At 36.8% G+C, this 22,273-nt stretch overlaps 1 protein-coding gene across 3 annotated transcripts in view; it reads right to left on the bottom strand.

Annotated features, from left to right (window-relative positions):
- Window positions 1–22,273, bottom strand: part of ptpn11b (protein tyrosine phosphatase non-receptor type 11b) — a 35,521-nt gene that overhangs the window by 6,284 nt on the left and 6,964 nt on the right. For all 3 annotated transcript variants that reach the window (XM_026920257.3, XM_026920255.3, XM_026920258.3), the window contains exons 2-13: window positions 16,351–16,473; window positions 7,953–8,147; window positions 6,203–6,395; window positions 5,990–6,106; window positions 5,739–5,852; window positions 5,185–5,281; window positions 4,333–4,412; window positions 3,944–4,099; window positions 2,995–3,126; window positions 2,360–2,514; window positions 415–482; window positions 156–307 (exon numbers count right to left, since the gene is read on the bottom strand). In XM_026920257.3, coding sequence (XP_026776058.2) covers window positions 156–307; window positions 415–482; window positions 2,360–2,514; window positions 2,995–3,126; window positions 3,944–4,099; window positions 4,333–4,412; window positions 5,185–5,281; window positions 5,739–5,852; window positions 5,990–6,106; window positions 6,203–6,395; window positions 7,953–8,147; window positions 16,351–16,473 — 1,582 coding nt within the window. The remainder of the gene's footprint in view (window positions 1–155; window positions 308–414; window positions 483–2,359; window positions 2,515–2,994; window positions 3,127–3,943; window positions 4,100–4,332; window positions 4,413–5,184; window positions 5,282–5,738; window positions 5,853–5,989; window positions 6,107–6,202; window positions 6,396–7,952; window positions 8,148–16,350; window positions 16,474–22,273) is intronic.

Below are 22,273 nucleotides of genomic sequence, written 5' to 3' on the forward strand. Positions count from 1 at the left end.
GATCTTCTCTCTTTACAGCTTTGAACTCAGACTGCCAGGGATGCTGTTACACAGGCAGTGGAGTAGTAGTGATGAAGTGAGGAGTAGAACGGGGTGACTCTTAGAAATACAATCCTACAAAATACTACAGCTTTATAAAAGGAACGAAATGTTACCTGCTCCTCCTCCAGTCTCTTCTGTGCTGTGTCGATATACTGCTGTACGGCCATGTAGATGAACTTATACTGGGCTTCAGTCTGGACCATGCCGGATCGCTGCTGACGCACTCGCTGGATGGTCTTTGGGATGTCAATGTCACAGTCCAGCCCTACACAGAGACACACCAGGATGAACAGACTTTACCACAATTACATATGCACCATCACTTATCAGCTCTCGCTGTAGTTTACCAGAGAATTGACATCAACAGCATACCTTGTCTATTTATGATATCAATAAGGATGTCTATCACAATTATTGTGCCTGTTCTTCCGATCCCTGCGCTGTAATAAAAGCAAAACAAAACAGATAAGAAGGAAAATTCAGAACCAATATACTGTATATAGTCAATTTCACCAAAACAACACTGAAGTGTTTTGATTTACTGTTCGGCCCAGTTTAACAAACACAGATGTAAAAACAGGTAGCCTAAATATGTCTAAAATCTCGCTAGCTAAGAACCGCCCACACGTATATGGATAAATTTTAAAAATAGTTTTACACTTCTGTTTTCAAAAAAATCTCTCTGTTCACACAAACAATTTGAAAATACTCGCATGAGCACGGCAGCCCTGTAGGTGGCAGTAATATGACATAAACTGTCATGTCAAACACCTCAAAACTAACATTGAAAGCATGCAGATTGAGCAGTAGAGAAGGCAAAATGCAAAAATACAGTCACAACAATCTCTGATTGGAAATTGTCCTACCATCTGCTAGTTCACCCAGGTGTGGATTCAGGAACAGTACAGTGTACAATATGTTTAAACCAAATGTTTAAACAGTACAGTGTTTAAAATCTGGCACCACAGCATGAAGTTGTAATAATAAAACAAAGCAAGATTAAATTGCAAACCCGTTATTAGATAAGAAATTACAGAGTAACAACATAACAACCTGATCAGCAGTCATGATAAATGGATTCCTAGCACGTTCATAACACGTGCAGTAGCCATGCGTAGGTGGGTGCTGTGATGTCAGCTTTTTTTTTTCCCTGTCCATGCGACAATAAAATTTTAAAAAGTTTAAAAAATATCTATGTGTGAGCGGATAGGGCCCGGGGCCACAGTGAATTTCAGTCTTTGATCAAGTTGTCGCATAGCTACATACTGTAACTAAACAGACAGCCTCATCACTTCAGTTTGCAATCAAAATGTCTGATGGTCCTGAGCTGCAGTCAGAGTGTAATCTTTAAATGCAATTTCTACATTTTCATTTTTGGGAATAAATTTACTAAGCAACAAAGCAAGATTAAATTGCAAACCCATTATTAGATAAGAAATTACAGAGTAACAACATAACAACCTGATCAGCAGTCATGATAAATGGAGTCCTAGCACTTTCATAACACGTGCAGTAGCCATGCGCAGGTGGGTGCTGTGATGTCAGCTTTTTTTTTTCCCTGTCCATGCGACAATAAAATTTTAAAAAGTTTAAAAAATATCTGTGTGTGAGCGGATAGGGCCCGGGGCCACAGTGAATTTCAGTCTTTGATCAAGTTGTCGCATAGCTACATACTGTAACTAAACAGACAGCCTCATCACTTCAGTTTGCAATCAAATGGCCCTGAGCTGCAGTCAGAGTGTAATCTTTAAATGCAATTTCTACATTTTCATTTTTGGGAATAAATTTACTCTTGGTTCAGATACATACAAAGGAGTATAGGCTGTCACACAGCTATTCAGAAATAAGAAAAGCATGAGTTTGAATCCCAAAGATTACACAACCATTTGTGAGTCTAAGCGAGTAAAAATGAGCTGTGCTCTCTGGGAGGGAGGGATGGTTTACACTTTCTATGCTGTCAATCATTGCGACACTAGGCAGTCATGGGCTGCTGTGAGCTCATGCATGCGGAATGGGGGGGATAGCGTGAGTGTGACGCAGTGGTTCACCACTAACTGGTAGGTGGGAATGGGCTAAGAATTAATGGCCAAGAAAATGGGCCATAAGGGCCACATTAACATCATGTGTTATAATAAAGATGACAGATCTCTCTCTCTCTCATATACATTATATATATATATATATATATATATATATATATATATATATATATATATATATATATATATATATATATATATATATATGAGAGAGAGAAAGAGAGAGAGCTGATGTTGTGCAGATTTAGCAAATTTTAGGTATAACTCTTAGGAATTACCTGCAGTGGACTATGACAGGTCCGGTATTTGGAATGGCGTTCTGAGTTCGGTTGACCTGTTCAAGAAAGTTGAGAACTCCTCCTGGTTCATTGGGCACGCCGTGGTCAGGCCAGCTCAGGTACTGATAGTGCCAGATATACCGGGAAGCCTCCTTCTACAATTATACCAAGACCAAACAAGCATTCAGAAGAACGAAGTCAGAAAGACTACAGAGCCTAAAATATATCTGTGCTGCACATCGATGGCTCTTAAAGTGAGAGGTTCAGGCTTGTATTTTATTTTTTAAATGATGTGATGATGCTGGAGGTCCTATAACCAGCCAGTTACAAGCGTAAAAGGCTGGTCACTTAAATTAAATGGTATGCTGCTGCTTTAAATCTCAATAACTTAAAAACAAGCAGAAATAAGCAGAAACAAGCAAAGTCCAGCCCATCCAAAATGGTATACAAAGTATAACTGGTTGTGGTTAAAAAATACAGATTGAATAAATAAATAAGATGCTACATATCTGCCTATAAATTCTGTGCTGCAATCATAAGGGTTTTGGTTTTTACCCTAAATTGGGCCACTTTCTGCAAAAATTAGGGAGAAGAATTTTAAGAAGAGCTTTAAGAATGAATGAAAAGGGTCTTACCAGGTCTGTACGTGTGACCTCCAGCTCTCTGAGGATGTAGTCCTGAGCAGCCTTCTCCTCTATGTTCCTCACACACACATTCCCAAACTCTTTTGTTGTGCCTGTGTCTGGCCAGTAGTGTACACATTTATTCTGTGAATGGACAGAATAAAGATAAACACAAAAATTAGCAAAGTACTTCAGTGGACCAAGTACTTAAAAAAAAAAAAAACACTGTAGCAGAGCTGATAAACGTATAAAAAACTGTCCATAGTTAGCGACTGGTTTTATAAACATGAACCCGCACAGCTTCTGGAGCAGATTGTTGCTTGCAGCTTAACCACACATTTTGTAAATGTAAATTATTCAGCTGAAGGCAACTCAATGGACCAGAGCCTCCAGCACTAGAGACAATAGGTAAGAAAGAGGAGAGTTTTCATAGACCTTCACAGATTTTTCCTTTTAATTATCACCTCTCGTGTGAACTGACATAATGGCTTGTATAAAAAAGATGACAATGAAAACAATGTTTAAACTAAAATAGACACAGAAGCATCTGTTTATTCTCTCTATGTCATATTCAAAAGTGATGTGTCTCATCTGTTCAGAGTCCATAGCACTAGTCAAAAATGGTAAAATCAAGCGCCAATACGAAATAAAAACACATAACCACTTGAATTCCCTTTTTTGACAGCCATAAACTAATCATTAATATAGAAGCAATAAAAGGTAAATGCTGTCGTCATTCAGTTATGTTGCCTATCCAGACCTTTGTACACAAAGAATGTAATCGGACCTTTACAAATTTCAGTTGAATACCCCTGCACTAAACTCTATAGCAATGCACCTCTCCAGAACTCTGCTGTAATGTGCAACACTTTTATAGCTCCCATTATCAAAATAAACCTTGGCTATGTTCTTCTGCCATTGCTGAAAATAAAGCGCAGCAGCCTCTAGGGCCCGACCTCACCCTGCCTCGCTCCATCTCCTTGGTCGTCATGACAATAACGTGAGTGTTTTCCTGATACACCATTTTCCAGAAGTCCAGAACTGTGTTCTGAAGGCAGCCCTGAGTAGCAATGAACACTTTGCCTTCGTCCACATGACGGCCCTCTTCCTGCACACTCTGAGGAACAGCAAAACACACAGAGGCAGTGCTGTATAATTAGATTCATTAAACCCCCAAAATTGAACTAGTTTAAAGATCTGAAATATTACATTTTATATTAATAACACTGCATGCTCCCTAGGGCTTAGCATCCTCACGATGTGTTTAACAGAGAACTGATGAAGCTCCCCAGATGAGTGGCAAAATTGTCTTCAAGATTATACCAGACTTTTAACCTGGACTTGACTTACTCTGATATAGTTGGCATTAATGTAGTCAGAGCCGGGCACGTCGGGATCTGCTTCCCTGATCGTCACTCGGGTGGTGTCAACTACAACACAGAGAAAGAGCATTACTAGGACTAGCAGTGAAAATAATGTCTGGATCTGAGCTTTAAAAAAAAAAAAAGGTTAAAAAGGATGTGTCAAACTCATTTAAGGTAATTTACACATTACACATTACAGTGCAGTGTCAAGTCAATCAACTCCTCTTGCATGTGTTCATTTATCAGCATTTATGTGAAAGGTACACACAGATTGAAGATTTTAAATATTATGGGCTAGTTTGTGTAGATTCATATTTAAATGGGTGAAATCAATATAGTTTACAAAAATATTTACAAATAAAAATGTAGTTTAGTTGTGATTGCATAAGTATCCACCCCATTGTAGGAAAAAAGAGACATGTTTACAGAGTCAAATGTTTTTAGAAATAGAGGTGAATACTTATGCAATCACAACTTTTACATTTTTTTTTATTTGTTAAAACAACAGCATTAAAACTCTTAGCTTGCTAATATAGAAGTACATATCATTAGCATATGTTGTTAGTTTATCTGATTTATTAGGTTTATTGTTTATTTTGTCCCCTAGTATAATAACAGACATTACCACTTTTTTCAAATCTTTAAGTTCAATTACAGTCCACAAGACATTTTTAATATCGAACATGGATTAATCCAGGTTGGCGGCCAGATTAGAGCCTTTATCGGACTGGTCCAGGCCCATGGGCTGTATGTTTGACAACCCTTGCTTAGGGGGAAAAAAAAAAAACTATAGAAAGAAACAGGTGGTGGCAGCTGGTGTGTGCAAGTGTTGACATACAGGGCAGAATGTTCTTGTATCTGTTTTTGCTCTTATTCTCAGCTCTCTGGCCTTCTTTTCTGGGGTACAGGAGTTTACATTCCTGCTGCTGTAGCATCTGGGGAAATATATGAGAGAAGAAAACTCACTGAAAGAAAATAACTGCAGTCAGTGGACACTGGTAGAACTCTGATATACCAAAAAAAAAAACAAAACAGTACTTAAGGCAAAATAGGCTTTTGAGTAGCAAAAAAAAAAATAAAACAACACTCAAACAGAAGTGTTTCTTATAGGGCTGCAGAACTACATGAAACTTTGCTTCCAGCCAGTGCCCCCTGGAGGAGAGACGCAGATGCTTTACATGAGGTCATTCAAGAAGCTCAGATAGAGGGCCTTTTGTTCAGGCATCTTTTAACTGCCAGTTCCATCAGATATAATATGTAAAGAAGTACAAAGGCAAATATAAACTGAACTATGAAATACCCTCTTATTTCCCTATGGGAAAAAATATCTCCTCTACACTTAGCTACTCAATAAAATTTAAAAATAAATTAACAATCAGCCAACTGATATACCTCAAATTCTTCCCAGAAGCCTTGCTTGGGTTTCTCAGAATTGTCTGCCACTTTGTTTAACTCTCGCACCCGGTTCTCAATGTTGGCTGCGTTTATCCGAGTGGCATTGAACGGCTTCCATTTGTAAAGAGAAAACACAAAGCAACCGTTAGAAACACTGCAACTTGGCAAACAGCCAAAAGTGCTTTAATACAAACAAGAAAAGAGAAGGAAAAGATCTACAAACTAAAAGAGTGAAACACAATGTGCACCTGCTTAAGGTGCACTACAATCCCACTCTTCTCCACCATTGGGTTCTTTTTATAGTGCTCCACCAAGTCTGTTAGTGTGTCAAACCTCTCCCCTCCACCCACGTCATACTTCACATCCTGTAGAAGCAGCACAAGACACAAATGACATGATAAGGCTTTTTGAAAATCCAACAATCACTCGCTTAAGCATCTAATCTCTAATCTCTTCCATACCTGGTAGCGTATCATGACGTGGGTGACCTTTGTCTTGCGGTCCACATTTTCATGTTTTTCCTCGTTAGTGAGAACAGACAGCACAAAGTCTCCAGGTTTGCTCTGACTCTCCCTCACCAGAAAGCTACCTGGCTTGCCTTTCTCCGTGAGGAGCTTTTCTGCGTCTCTGCCTGATAGATGTCCATGATACCACCTAAAAACATAAATTAAATTTATTTTCATTTCATTTCCTTTTTCATTTCTTTCAGCATGCAACTGAGTTTACAAAAAAAAGGTATCAAAAAATGTATAGATATTGCACAGGCATCAAAACAAACCTCAAGCTAACCATTTTTTTTTGTCAGCAGTCTATCACGCAGCGCATGTTTCAGTCGAAACGATAAAAACTATATGTTTGTGGTTGGAAAACTGGCACATGTGCTTGTAGAAAGCTCGCCTACATCATGTGATAGAGCTGTTGATGTGGAAAAGTTAAGGTACGTGTGGGTGGCACCCTGACTGTTTTCGTTTAATGGAAAAACCACAAAAACCGAGTTCCATAAACTGTGATCTTTATGACCAGACAAAGATAAGTGAGGCATCTCTGGTCTTACAAGCAAACCTAAACAATTTTACAATGTTAGTAGAAGGTAACTGGAGTAGATTTCCTAAAGTGAAAACAGCAGGCCTGCATATAAACGCCAAATATAAACATGTAGCTGAATAATAGCTGCTCTCGGAGCTGAAGTCTAAAAAGCACAGGAACAGAGCGTTATTATTAAAAATCACAAAATCAAGAATGGTCTGTGAGCAAAAAACTAAATGAACTAAGATTACACTCATCACATGCTACCAGCTAATACTTTCTCTGTGTTGGCTCTTTGCCAAGTATAGCTTGGTTTGTGCACTAGAGGGCATGGTTTCACTCTCTCTCTCTCTCTCTCTCTCTCTCTCTCTCTCTCTCTTCTCTGTGTGTGTGTTAGGGGTTGCACAGGCTAGACAACTGAAAAAGGCCCTTGATTCTCTCTTGTTTTAATGGAACACTGTCACTTTCATGTCACTTTGTTTGACGTGTGCAAGGCTCTATCTTTCCTCTGCACTTATCTTTGTTGTTCTTCAAAGTGAAATAAAATGTAAATAAAATCCTTACACTGTGGTGTAATTCCACTGTGACTAGCACTAGGTAAAAGATCGCGTTTGGTGCTGCGAGTTGCACGTCACTTTAGAGTGGCGCATAACAGAGGACAGATGCAGATTTGCTTTCAGATTACTCAAGCTGGAGCTGAACATAGCATCCTCCATCGAAGGACAGTCGATCATTAAACTATAAAGAGTTCTCTTTTGACAGACATGAGCTTCCACGCAGCGTGCGCTCAGTTACGGAATCAACTTTTCAGCTGAGCCACCCTGTTGTCAATGAGAGCATTTTAACAATTGGTACCTCCGTAAACAGTGTAATATGATACACAGATTTTTGCTATTAAAAGTGTAACCTAAAGAAAGAGTGAAGCTGGAAAAGTAATTTGTAACGAGTCTGACATGTTCTTTGCTGTTGTTTATCAGCATTTAACTGCACTAATAAAATACCATAAAGAGAGTAATGTCCTGAAGTTTTTGCTTTAACTATGGAAAAGCATACTTTCTAGTCAACTACTTTTTTTTGAATTAGTGGTTGACTGGTAAAAATAAATAGTTGTGCAACCACTAGTGTATGTGTGTGTATGTGTGTGTGTGTGTGTTTGTGTGTGTGAAGCCCTTGCTGCTGTTCTACCTCTCAGAAGTGGGGTCTTTGCAGTTGAGAGGATATTTGAGCTCGATAACGTCTCCGTTCCTTTCTCGCAGAAGGTCGTGCTGCTCCATGTAGTACTGCACCAACTCGGCCAGAGTGGCGAACTTCTCCCCTCCATACAGGTCATAGTAATCTCCAGAATTCTGGATCTTAATGTGAGTGACTTCATTGTTCCGCCTAATTGGGGTTGATAGAAAACAAAGAAAAGGCAAAGGAGGCAGTGCTCAGCGAGCTCATATGGTTAATGGACTGTGGCTTCAGACAAATAGTTCTACATCTGTTTTACCTTTAAAACAGTTTTTCACATTACACACGGTATGATTTATAAAGATATACAAAAAAATAATGTGCTGTGCATTATTCATTACATTTTAAGTATTACAAATTATTTAAATAGCCAACAGTGGAAAGGAGAAATACAGTTTAATTTAAATTAAATCAGTCCAGCTATGCAGGAATGTTTAAGCAATTCATTAAAGTAGCATTATGTTTTTGTAAATAGAAAATCTCTGTTGTAGGTTTTCCCCAAGGCTGACACAAACAGATTATTTTATTAGGTAGTAAATTTATGGAAAAGCACAAAACCAATAGCACAATGGAATCATTTAAAAACATATTACAAACAAGCAGCCAGAAAAAGTTTCAACATTTTGGATCAAGTCCAGAAAGTAACCATATAGTTTATCTGAACACAACATACTGTAGGATTATGGTCTGAGGCCACCAAGCAAAAGAAACAGGAAAAAACAAAATTTGTGTAGTGACCGGAGAAAACCCTTCACATGGTGAAATTTTAACATTTTCAATTTTAACATTTTTTAACATTTCAATCTATTTCTCTTTTACATGTATCGCAACCAGAGGTAAAGCTCTAGCGTTTTAGTGGTTAGTGTGGTTACCTCCAAAAGTGAAAAGGGAGAAGACTGTTTAAAGATGCTGTTACGACTGAATTACAGGAATTCGACAGGATGCAACAGGATACAAGACACTGAAATGTCACTACTCCCTTACAGAACAGTAGGCAATTTGTACAACAGTTGAGTGACACCAAAAGATATCAGTTGTCCTTTTGTGGACAGCTTTTAAATTATACCAATAAATTGTCCTGTCATTTCTTTGTACAGTAAGGTGATAGGCACTATTTAAAATGTATATATTGCATTTGTATTGTCTGATTTATTTAAACTGATATTTATCACACTTACTAGTTTTAGCTGTTTGTCTATCTTAAAAGTAAACACATCTTAATTCACACTCTTATGTGTATTACAGTTTTAATAAACCTGAACATGAACAGAATAACTTTTCCTTTCTATATTCAAATAACGAAGAGTTATATACATGGATGTGTCAGTGTTGTTCCAATCAGTTGTTGGCCTTCCATAGATGATAGACAAAAGAGTGACACGGGGACCTTTTTATTAGCACAACACCAACATCACAAAAAAAAAAATTAAAATACCTTTGAACTAAATAGTGGTTAGTTTAGAGCAATAAACTGTAGCCACATATGCAATATACAGCAGGAAGGATCCACGAGAGACTCTTTACTTTCCACCGTTTTTTTCACTACAAGTATCAATGTACTGCAAATATGCTGAAACTCCAACTGTCAACGTATGGAAAAAGTGAACATGAGCACCTGCACAGATAAAATCAGCCAGGCTCAGGCAACAAGCCACAAGTGTGCAGTAAGGTCAGATCATATCTAGCATGAAAACACACACACAAAAAAATGTCAGTTCAGCAAATGTATGGCCTCATATTTAAAAGCAATAAGGCCATACTGCAAACTGATAATGAGGACAGAGTGATATGAAAGTGAGATAAATCCAATCTCTCATTCTCTCATGTCTCTCATTCGCTCGTAGATCTGTCTCTATGTGGGCTTGGCTCCTAAATCGGCACTCTCTCCTGGGTGTAATTGCATTATAGTGGGAGCAGTGGAGACTGGGCATTGCAGGATTTCAGTGCTGATGCCTAATGGGCGAGGAACTGCTGCAAATGGGCAGCCTATGCTGTCCCTCTGCGAGCTGCTCTAATGCAATCACTGTGCACACAACCAGACATGGCAAAAAGCCCCAGCTGATCTCATTTACCTCCCTACGCTCCCGGATACACTGTTTCTCTGGTCACATTTGCCAGTTAATACAAAGCAAAGCATGAAAAGATACTGTTTTAAAACCAAAGGAAACATACTGGATGCATAAAGCAAAAAAATTGAATGAAAAAGAATTTAAAAAATGCAAAATTAGTGCTTGAAGAAATGTTCTTTTCTTATCTATGTGCTTTATCATTATTTGAAGTCTTGTTCAATAGATAGATAGACAACTTTGTTAACCCCAGAAGTAATAAAAAAACATATTCAATAAAATAGATCAAATATACAAGTATAAAATATAAAAGTAAATATGTGTATATACACAAGTCCTCTGAGTGAATGTAAAAGTGATAGTGTAGTGGTATTTACTGCAGAGAAGATGAATGAAAAAATAAGTTTAATAAATGGTGCAAAATAGCAGGTATGGAATGACAACAACAACAACAACGATGATGACAGTAACGACAACAACAACGTCCTTTAGGCCAGACTGAAGATGGACAGAATAGGACAGTTACGCTACAGCCTCTTATTCAAGGCCGCCTGCTCACTCATTTTATCTTTAGAGCTACATGCCTTCAACATTGATTTTGCTGCCAGAGCCAGGCTTGGCAGAAATGGGAGCAGAGGAACACAACAATGCCAATGAGTCACTCCACATGTCTGTGTTTAACTATTTCCTTCCTGAATGCATAAATGTCCCACACATACATACACACACACACACACACACACACACATCACATACCACTCTGTGTTGTCCTGTATAGACTAGTCGTAATAAAGCAGTTTATTAGACGTAGACTAAGTTTATATTTATATGTGCGGTTTAAAATCTATAAATAGACCGAGCATGGGATGTATGTTCAACTAGCTGAGGCAATTCCGTATTACGTAAGTCAGAGCTGAAAAAATCCATACCAGCACTAGGGCAATGTTCATTTCACCTTGTTTGGGAGCAGTGTTGAAACTGAGTGGGCTCCAGTGTCATACTTTAACCAGAGGTAACTTATTTCAACTGTATTTCTTTCTAATTCATGTGTAACGTTTAAACAGGAGGGACGTATTTACCTCTTCTTTCATTGCGGGCTCCAAACAGGTTCGAAAGGTCATATCCTGAACAGTTACGGCACACATCACCTGGCACTGATACATCACCTGACACATTAAACTGACCTTCTGTGAGATGTTGGTCTGACAGGACTCCTCGCTACATCCTCTCTGTACAAGCTCCTAAACTGTTAACAATGGAGCCGACGGCATGCTGCAGTCTCCACCCAGGAAACTCAGAGCGAGAGAGATAAGAGCGAGCGAGAGGCATGGACGAGAAGATAATGACCTGATGGAATCCCTCTGTGTCCATTTAGCTCCCAAAAAACCTCCAGGCCTTTATCTAATAATGCTCTTTTAAGGCAAGACTTTCCTAATGACTTTGTAATCACCTTCTCATCTCTCATGGGGAAGAAAGTAACTTTCAGTCTGCATGGCTGTTCATTCTGTTAGCTGTCTTTGGAGGACTTCAGACTGAAGAGAAAGAGATGTGAAAGCATTTTTTTTGCAGTGATGCTTTGGCTTTTTAAGGAGAGTAATGCACTTAGCAAATTTAAAAGCAGCGTATGCACATGCATTTGAAATGAAAGTAACCACACCTTCATTTCCAACTAAATCTTAAAAATAATAATTAAGTGTTAATAAGTTTGTATACCCTGCGACAAAATAAATAAGAAAAAAGAAATGCAATTAAAAGCAATTACTCTCGTGCCGTTTATGTCGGATTTTACATTTTTCTTCACTATTAGTAACTAAAATGGTTAAACAGGGTATGCTAATATATTAACCCTTAGAAGTCTATGTGCAATTTGCAGAAAAATTGCCTTTAACAGATTCACATTAGAGATGGCACAATACTACTATTTTCTTTTCTGATGCCGATACCAAGACCTAGAGTATCAGCTGATATTGATGCTCAACTGATAGGTTTTTCTACTACTATGCTTTCATTTTTTACTGAAGAACTTAAAAATTACATTAAAAAAATACATAGATTAAAAAAATGACTTAAATATAAATATAATAAAGTTTAAAGCATACGCATATAATAAAAAAAATCAAATCTAACAAAAAAACACAATCATGGCTCTTTATATGTAAACATTTACTGCTCTTAAAATAAAAATCCAATTCAAATTTTTTCCATTTATTACAGGATCAAATACATTCTTTTCTTTTTTTTTTTTTTTTGTTTTTACCTCCGATATCCGAGCCACCATTTTTCGCTATTACTATCTCTGATTATTATATTATATATTTATTTTATATGTTTTTCAGCACAGAGAGTGTTTTGTGACCATTGAGATATAACAGAGATGTATACTACTGAGATGGAAATTTGATGTATTCTACTGAGATGGAAATTTTACAGCTCACTCACCAAATCACTGATGAATGACGATTAGTGTAGGAACTGAATAACAAAACATATGCTTGGTCAGAATGTCTTGTTTGCAAACTGTGGGTCTTCTGTGTACACTACAGCTAACTTACGGTTTGAAAATTAAACAGCAACTTGTTCACTGCTAAACTGTGATGCTACCTCTGGCTTTACAATCTTGATTTTTTTTACCCCCCGCAGAAAACCTTGGGCCACATGAAAATGTTAAAGCAAGTCTCTACAGCAAATAATTCCAATATGTAAGATACGATCTCTCACGTCACCTCACACGAAACACTGCTGACCACCACAGGTTAAGAGTAAGAAAAAGATGATTTCAGTTCAAAAATTTTGCACGTGCCTCTTCCACTTGTAATATTCGGCATCCATAGAATAAAATCAGGACTGGAGACAGAGAATCAGCGAATAAAAATCTGACCTCCTTCGTTATCATTCCTTTCAAATAATTCTTTTTTCTGTTGATCTCACACTTTCTTCTTTTTTAATGAGATACACTCACAATTCATTTTACAACATAGTGGAATTGTCTTTTAGTAGAATAATTGTGGTGCATTTCTTACTTTTTCACCCAGAAGCCATGAGACAACATTGCACTAAACTGCAACCTTATGCGGAAGAGAACCTTTTGCTTATGTGGTAAGAATTACTGAGCAGAGTGTCTATGCTTGCAGGGGATTAGGCTTAGTAAAGATTAATTTAAATTGACTGAGATTAAAGTAAAAAAATAAAAAAAAAACATACATAGGAATCACTTCCCACGTGGATTATTATTATCTTTTTTTTTTTTTATCTTTTAGACCTCCCAGGAGCATAGTGTTGTTAATCAATATTCAGCACTTACTGATCCAATTGCATAACAGTCTGTGACACTGTAAACACGATGACTGGCACTAACAACTGTCTCATTTCACCACTTTTTCATCCTGTTTGTTTTAATGTTCATGTCAAAACTAGTAAATGATTCTCAAACATGACACATTGGTTCATTTGGTTCGATTTTAAAAACACATTTACAATACAGATTCTGTTCAGTTCATTTTAACCTGAGAATTACACTGTACAGTAAATGCTGTTGAATGCTCGATGCTGACTGGTCAGAAGGTGTTGATTCAGTTTCTATAACAGCAGCTTCTGAGGTGGACGCTCCACATAAACTGTTTTAAAATATGCGTGTAATTATTGATATAGTGACATCATCTGTGAGGAGATTTTTTAGAAGTCAGTAGTAAAGTTTGAGTTTTGCAACATACGAGCATCTTCAGGAGAGTTTGTGCTTTGTCGTTCCTGTGTAACATGACAAGCTGCATTTTTTTTGTTTTATTAACTTCAAGCGAGAGAACAACAATAGGCTGGAGAGGGAATTTACAGGGTTTACAGCCTCTATAACATAAGTGACAACAGGAACTTGTTTCCTGGCTGTTCCACAACATTAAATGTCACTATAAATGGATAAGAAGTATGACGTCAGTTTTCTAACAGATAAACCATTGGAATCATTAACAAATGTCTCTGATATAAGAGGAATACAACACTTTAGATGTGCTCTTATAGGAAAATAAAAAAAAATTACTTCATTCCTTAGTTTAAATACTGGTCACTGTATCTACAAAGCAAAAAGTTGCTTTTCATCCATGTCACATTGACTCTGATATGTTTGCTTGCTCATTTATATTAGTTATATGGCTATTTACACAACAGTTATTACATTAACAATTCTGCTGCACTTATCTGATTGGTCGAGTGCTTTATTTCATATAACCACACTGGGACGTTTCACTGGGACGTTTCACTGGGACGTTTCACTCCTCTCGTCTGTGTTCACCACATAAAATTCCACTTTCTAGTTCGATACAGTTACTACAGTAATGCTAGCTACGCCATCAGCGAACATGGGAATGGATACTTTTCAGAAATATATCTTTTGATTTAAAATATGAAAGCTCATTGAAGATGAAAAGTAGGGAAGTAGGGACACCAATTTTGCCGTAAGCACCTTTAACAGGAATGTACACATCAATGTGAGGTAGCTAGCCACCTAGCCGACGTGCTGTAAAGTGAGCGTAGCTTCTTCGGGATCTATTTCCGCTAGTGGACAAAAAATAAACTGGCCATATTATGTTTTATTTTTTTATGATTTTTTAATGTCAGTTACATTTCTTTTTTTATAGAACTTTATAAAAGTTTTATAAAAGCAATATCGCACTTGCAATCGTGCGGTTATACTGAATGTCGGCATGGCTGTGATTACCTACATCACTCGCCCTGCTGGCTCGTGCCCACAGTCAAATCACAGCTGTACCCTTATTCAGTATAACCGCACTCTTGCTTGTGCGATATTGCTTAACTGTCAAAAGAAAGAAATTTTACAATTCCTCCATAATCAAAGTAGACAGTCAGCTTCCATGTGACATCACAGAACAGGACTTTGTGAACTTATACACACTAGTGTATCCTCGTGTCTTATTTTTTTCTAGAGTATTTAGAAACTCAGAGTGGATAACTCAGAAAAAAAAAGCCTGTGGTGTGACTGGACCACATGGTGCTATTCTGAAGCGTATAAGATGTAATGCGAAGCCTCACCACCAAAGCCACAGGCAGCAGGACCGGGGTTCAGCAGCCCCTCGTCTTAAAGCTATTACGAGCCACCGCTGTTGATTCTCTGCCAGCAGCCGCAACACACAATCCAGTCTCTCTCTCTCTCAGCCTTTTCCCTTTTGGCTCTGCTCTACAGACTAACAGCTGCAAGAGCACACGGTGCTGCCACAAGCTGAAAACCTAAACACTTCCCTCAGACATCCTGGACAGTGTGAAAGTGCAAGGTCATCTAGGAACACTGAGGTTTGTAGTTGATACAAATGCTTACATAGATATAGAAACCAAGTGGTATACACTCACCCCGAAGTGAGAAACCCACGTGTTACTCTTGACGCTTACCTCACCTTTTAATCTTACTGTAATCTTTTTTTTTTTTTTTTTTTTTTTTAAATAAATAGTTTACCCAAAATGTTAAGAGGGTTTTCTGGGATTATTGCACTGGCTACTTTCTTGGATACATGCTTACTGATTGCAAAATTATTCTGTTGGTTTTAAATCAAGGCTTACTGAATATGCCAAGGGTCGAAAAGGGGGAAGGAAAAAGAAAAAAAAAAAAAAAAACGTATCAAATGCTTGTAGGGAGACAACTTCACTTATCAGCACTATAAAAAAGCTCTGTACTAATTTCTTCTTTTATGTCTTCGCTGTAATTTTTATTTCTCTTCTCATCATATTTTATGGCATTTTTTATGTTACCAGCTTTTTTTTTTAAATTTTATTTACATAAAATAAATAACCTGAATTTTTTTCATGTATACTGGGAGCTTTAAAAGGTATGTGATATTTTGCACATGTAGATTTAATTTAAGTGTCTGTTTTCTTCACTCAAACAATTAGCCAATCAATCAAATAAACTATAAACCTCATAAACTCAGGTTCGTTACTTGAACATACTCCTGGTGCATGGCTCATAAGTTTCTCCGTGTGTAGCCTGGCCAAATTGAGGTTCTGTAAAAACAATAAGCAGGCTAATGCTTCACCAGGCTTGAAAGTGCTCAAAGAAACCACAAAGCTCACTCAGAGAGATCGATAATGCTGCGCACAAATGCGCTCGCTGTCTAGCCAGAGACGTATGCATCAAGTCCACCAAACTGCAGCGAAGGGGAACAAACAACTTGTCTGATGTGATCAGTTAGCTGCTGTACCAGCCTGAGGAATGAATGCTCAGTCTTCAATGTATTCAGGAGCAGGACTGAGTGCAGAGGAGAATAAATGAGGCTAAAGAGGCCCACCTGACAGACAGTGTGAAGTCTCCTGGGTTGCTTTTGCTCGGTCGAGCCAGGAAGCTGCCGTGGACACCTCGTGACAAGAGGAGCTGCTCTGCCTCGATGCCAGTGATGTTGGGGTGGAACCACCTGGAGTAATGCGAAAAATAACATACAGCAGTGTCACTACAAGTCATGGTTATAACAGTATACAGAAAATATACAGTGATAAAGGCATGTTATATTAGCATTATGTTTAAAAAAAAAAAAAAAAAAAAAACATGACAGCGTACTGTTATAAGAAAATAATCAACAACGGCCTGAGTGGTGTGATGTTTTACTACTCTTACTGAGACATTGAAAAACCCTGCAAAGCCCTTCCTCCCAAACACTTTCCCACGTTGGAAAATTGAAAGGAAGGAAACTCCTTCCAAAAATTCTAAATAAACATCTCCTTATAGCATAGTTCTCCACATCAATGATTATAATTTTAAATTAGGCTTTGGATACTCCATTTTAAAAACCAAAGTAACCTGATTTTAACTTTAACTGATTTTTATACTGGCATTGTTTCTGTAGTGTTAGGAATAACACATGACAGGAGTGTATATTTCTGCTTATACTGCAGCAATGTGCCACACATTACAATGTTTAATGTATTAATGAACGTCGAGTTGAACATAGTTAGTTAAAAGACTAAAGTTAGATTTAATGTTGAGAAACAAGTTAGATCCTGTTATCACTTATGTTGTAGCAATAGTTGCATTCTCCTAACCCACATCTCCTTCTCTCTCTCACACACTCTCTCTCTCACACATTCTCGACGACTTCTATAAAAGTTAAATGTCTCCTAACAAAAAATTCATCACATCAATTGTTATGTTTTTCTTTGTTAAACAAGTTCTTTTAAATTCATTTATTATTAGTCTTAGACAATCATACACTATATGAGTTCCTGTGTATGAGCTGTTACTATAGAAACAATAGCATACGAGAACAAGTGCATTAATATAAACCCATCCTGAACTACTGTACGAGTCGTGCTGTTATACAAAATAATGCACACCTTCTGACCAATCAGATTGGAGAATTCAACCGCACTGTGGTGTATCTTTAACTCTCATTCTCTTTTAAAAGGGAACTACCCAACAGCATAACACACCAACTATGATGATACTGATTTGCAAGATTATCATAATGCAAACTGTTACACATTCCACTCAGTCACCACATTTGTTAAAAAAAAAATTAAATTAAAAACTAAAATCAGATTTAAAACAAAAAAAAAACTCATACTCTTAAAACTCTTAAAAAATGACCAAATTTAAATAACACCTTTGTCAAAAACAAATAATACCTACAGCACACTGCAGTACGATCAGATTCGAAATGTCAAACTGTGTCTGAGGAAGGGAAGCAGTGACTCCTAGTATGCAAAATGATCAATAAGAAGGAAGTGAAAAAGCAATAATTAATGTTTGATCAGATGTGATGGGTGATGTGTAATGATGGTCTGTTGAAGTGTGGAATGTTCTGACACATCTGTCTATACACAGTATAAAAGTGAGGTAAAATCTTGAGGCGGATACTTTGAGGAGAAATAACTACAATTACTGACATCCTCGATGGATTTTTAGTGAAGGAAATAGTAACTGTTGAGTAACTGGTGGTCTCAGGCGGCCAATTTAATACTGTAATTATCTCATTTGACTGCTCATGGAGGTCTTAACTGCCCCTTAATTAATGTCATTAATTTTTTACCACGCAGTAATTTTCCAAAAGGCAATGAATCAAAATCTGTTGATCTTCAGCATGTCAGTGATTTTGACCAGATCCCCTACACTGCAGGCTTAAATGCCCTCCAGATTATTACAGCTTCACAGAAATATTCTGGTTCTCATGTGACACTTTATTTATTCTATAGCAAAGGTTCTTAAACTTTGTGTAACCAGGAAATCCTTTAACTCTTAAACAAAATACAAAAGAAAACAACAACAACAACAACAACAACGAACCCTGGGTCTATAGAAACTCACACATCATTCAACTATATGTGTACATGTGTATAAATAATATTTTTGAGATGTATCATTTTCAACTTACAGAACACATTTTTATTAAAATTATATTTAAGTTGACATTATTTACAGGCCTACTTGTGTTTGAGTTATTGAGGTTTGGATTAAAATCATTCAATTCAAGTGAGAAATCAAACAAGTAATAACTCTTTTTAATAATGGAACGAAATTAAACGTTAACGGAGCCTGGATCTCTAGAAATGTAAATCTGATTTGTCTTCTTGTTTAAAAGTTTTCTTACCTTCACCTGTGCTTCAGTATCTTTTCTCTAAGACAGTTCACTGTTGAAATGTGTCCACTGGTGCCAGATCACTACAAGATGCTAAGCAAGTGTTTGTCTAGATTTCCGCCTGTGGCTAGCTACTGTTGATCAGACGCAGACATTTCACTGCATTTTCTACCTCCGACTTTCACAGTTTCTTCAAATTTCTTCAAACATCATGTCAGGAAACACGATCTGACTCTGATATTTGTAATTTCTGGAAATATGTTGAGATAATATTGATATGATGATGATGATGATAAATTATGTCACAATACACTTTTGTCATCTTTGATGTTAAAATTTTGTAAAATGTACATTTTCACAGAAGTTCAATTTCCTTCCTTTCAGTGCTAAATAATTTTATTGTGTAGAAGAAAAGGCTTTTTTTTAATGCAACACTACTGTTAGCAAACCTGTATCATGATAAATATTGGGTGTCTTAGAAATGTCTTCAAATATGGTGATATATAACTTTAGCATTACACTACTCAGTACTCTCTATAGACTCTTGAACTCCACTCGATTTGCACATTCTGGCCATCACTCTGTGTGCATAACTCTGGATGCTGTATAATCTATTTATACCACACTGTATAGAAATCCTTTTTAGCTGGACTCCCATGTTTGGGTAATGCTGTAGTAATGCATTCTACAACAGAGCACAGCTTTTGGACTTGCTACAAGGCACTTCACTGCAATGATTATACTGTCTATGTCTCACTGTACGTGTCAAACAAAACTTAGTGTCATATCGTCCAGCTCTGCTATACCTATGAATTTAAATTCCACTCTAATATAATAAACTCTGCTATACCTATAAATTTAAATTCTGACCCACTAAGCTCTTCAAAGGCATATTAAAATTAATATCAGATGTGCTGGTGTTGTAGTTTAACAAATATGTGGAAAAGCTAGGAAAGAATTGGAGGAAATGTTGTTAATTCTATTATATTAAGGCTTATTTACATTTCCTCTAATATTATACAGTATAGTATATATTTATAAACAAAGAAAGTCTTACTGTCTCGATAAATAGCTTGTTTAAGGCATTCATTGTCTGCACTCAGACACTAAAAACCTATGGGAATCATCTGAAACCTGATTTTATTTTTTTTAAATATATATTTGTGAATTAGAGGAGTCCCATATAACAAAATCATATAATTTGTTTTGGTATCGAAAAGATCAGATTTTGTGTTAAAAAAGATACATTTTCAAACGATATTTCTAACATCTAAAAGTGTTGCCTGAACCAAAACATTTCACTTCGCCATGTCAGCCTCATGAATGTCCTGCTGAACGAGGCAATAACCCATCCCAATCTGTCTTTTAAAAGTGACTTCTTAATCTTCAGGGAATGAAAATCTGTTGTGGTGGTGGTGGTGGTGGTAGTTGGCCGGGGTGGGTGGGGGAGGGGCGGGTGGTTGGTGGTAAGAGAGTCAGGTGCATTCTGGGACAACACTGGGCTTCTGATGCTTCTTAAAGGTATCAGTCTGTTGAACTGTAAAAGACTGTTTTTGATATCTTTTAAAAATTAAAACCTCAGATAATCTTGGAAATCATTTCTTTATTCCAAAAGATAAATCCTTGTTATTTTATAAACCTTATTTTATATGTTAAATCAATTTCAATATTAATTATCCGTTTAAAAGTCTTTTCTAACTGTACATGTATTTTTCCATTTACACAAATTAATGAATAATACATGATAGTTTCAGGGACAGTTTTCACTCATTCATATGTTCTATGACTCACATGATTAACAAAAGATGATATTTTTCCCCTAAAGTTGAATCATACTTATTTTCACTCTGTGACTGCTCAACAGAAACAAAGCACGCAGCTTTTAATACACGTGGAATACTTTTAATACTTCTCTATTCACCCTAACTGCTCTTATTGATAATCAGACTTTACGACACCATGCCACAACACAGCTACTTCCTGGAAACATATGTGAACAAAGAGAAAACGAAATTTCCATTTGGCAATTTCCTGCCTCATTATCTCTTAACACATGTGCCAGAAACCGAACATAGCACGATATAGCAATGAAAGATATTGTGAAATGCTGTATAGTTTCAGCAGGTTGTAGAAGAGCATTTAGATTGCTGAACTCTATTTTTACTTTGAAAAATATAACTGACACACTGACTTTCTGGAATGTGCAAAAATGATGCAAGCATCGAGAACATTTCTTCCACATCACGCATTTTTAGATGATATTTTCCTTGGCATTTCAAAAGCGTGAATCACACATGAATAGTAGCAGTCATTCAGTTTTACACTGTGCAGCAGAACTGGTCTGAATGTTCCTTGCGCTTGTGTATTCACGTCTACATCAGAATATTTCTATGCCATATTCATGTGCACATTGAGCTGTTCTAAATAAAAAAAAAAAAAAAAAAGTTCCTCATTTTGTCTTCAACTGAAAAACAAGTGCATGATGCTGATACCTTACTGTTAACACATTCAAGCTTCTCTGTGAGTCTGCTTCAGTCCTAAAGAGACTAAATGACTAATGAGAATCTACACTCGCAGCTAATGTGCTTGCGTTTAGAATGCAAGATAAGGTAGCAAAAGCAATGGATTTACATCAAATAACAATGATGCATATTATATAGAATAACTACAAATGTAAACTAATAAAAATAGCATAAAGTACACTGACATGAAGATTATCTAGAGAAAGAAAGTGAAGGACAGAAACTTACACTAGATATATGCCTGGTTTTGGTAGTGATGGTGATGACAATCACTCCTAAGGGTGAGTGTTTAGTAAGGAATAAAACACGATGAGGCATGCTGTTAGAGGAAAATAATCAATGATGATGTGGTGTGATATGAACCGAGTCAATGTTAACATGCCAGAGTTGATTGTTTTCCAACAACCACTTGTCCTGGAGAGTTTTATTCCCCTTACACCACCACAATTTGCCAAAACTGGCAATATTATTCATTAAAGAACAACACATACATTTTATCCATTTATACTGTATCCTGTTATCACTTACATTATAGCAGCTATAAGCACACGTTCCCTCACTAGCTTCTTTTTTTTCCTCTCTCTCTCTCTCTCTCTCTCTCTCTCTCTCTTAAAGTTAATAAGACAAAAAAATTGCAGCTTCTCAGGTTACAGAGAAACTGTAAAGCTGATTTACCACTGACTGCTACAAAGTGCTGACACTGGAGACTCCTTCCAAAAAAATGCTACATAAACATCTCCTTACAGAAGACTTGTATGATATGCCATATCAGCGATTACACACTTGATCTGTTTATGAGTAAGCTGTTGCTATAGAAACGAGAACATATTGGAACAAGTGCTTTAATACAAACCTTAGTGCCAGTAATACTGTCTGGTTTTCTACCACAGCAGCCCAATCAACACCTTCTGACCAATCAGAGAAAGCGAGAAATTCAACGAGAAAGCACTGTAGTATAAGGCAAAAATTTCATATCAAGATACCTGATGACATTTCTACTATACACGATATAGATCACAATATTTAGGTTTGCAAAAACTGCTAAGTTGTGTTTAAAAGTTCAGTGTACTTGTATATAACATCTACAAATAATATTATAGCAATGAAAAAATGAGGGAAAT

Source organism: Pangasianodon hypophthalmus, chromosome 16 (genome assembly GCF_027358585.1).
Source record: "Pangasianodon hypophthalmus isolate fPanHyp1 chromosome 16, fPanHyp1.pri, whole genome shotgun sequence".
NCBI classification, from domain to species: domain Eukaryota; kingdom Metazoa; phylum Chordata; class Actinopteri; order Siluriformes; family Pangasiidae; genus Pangasianodon; species Pangasianodon hypophthalmus.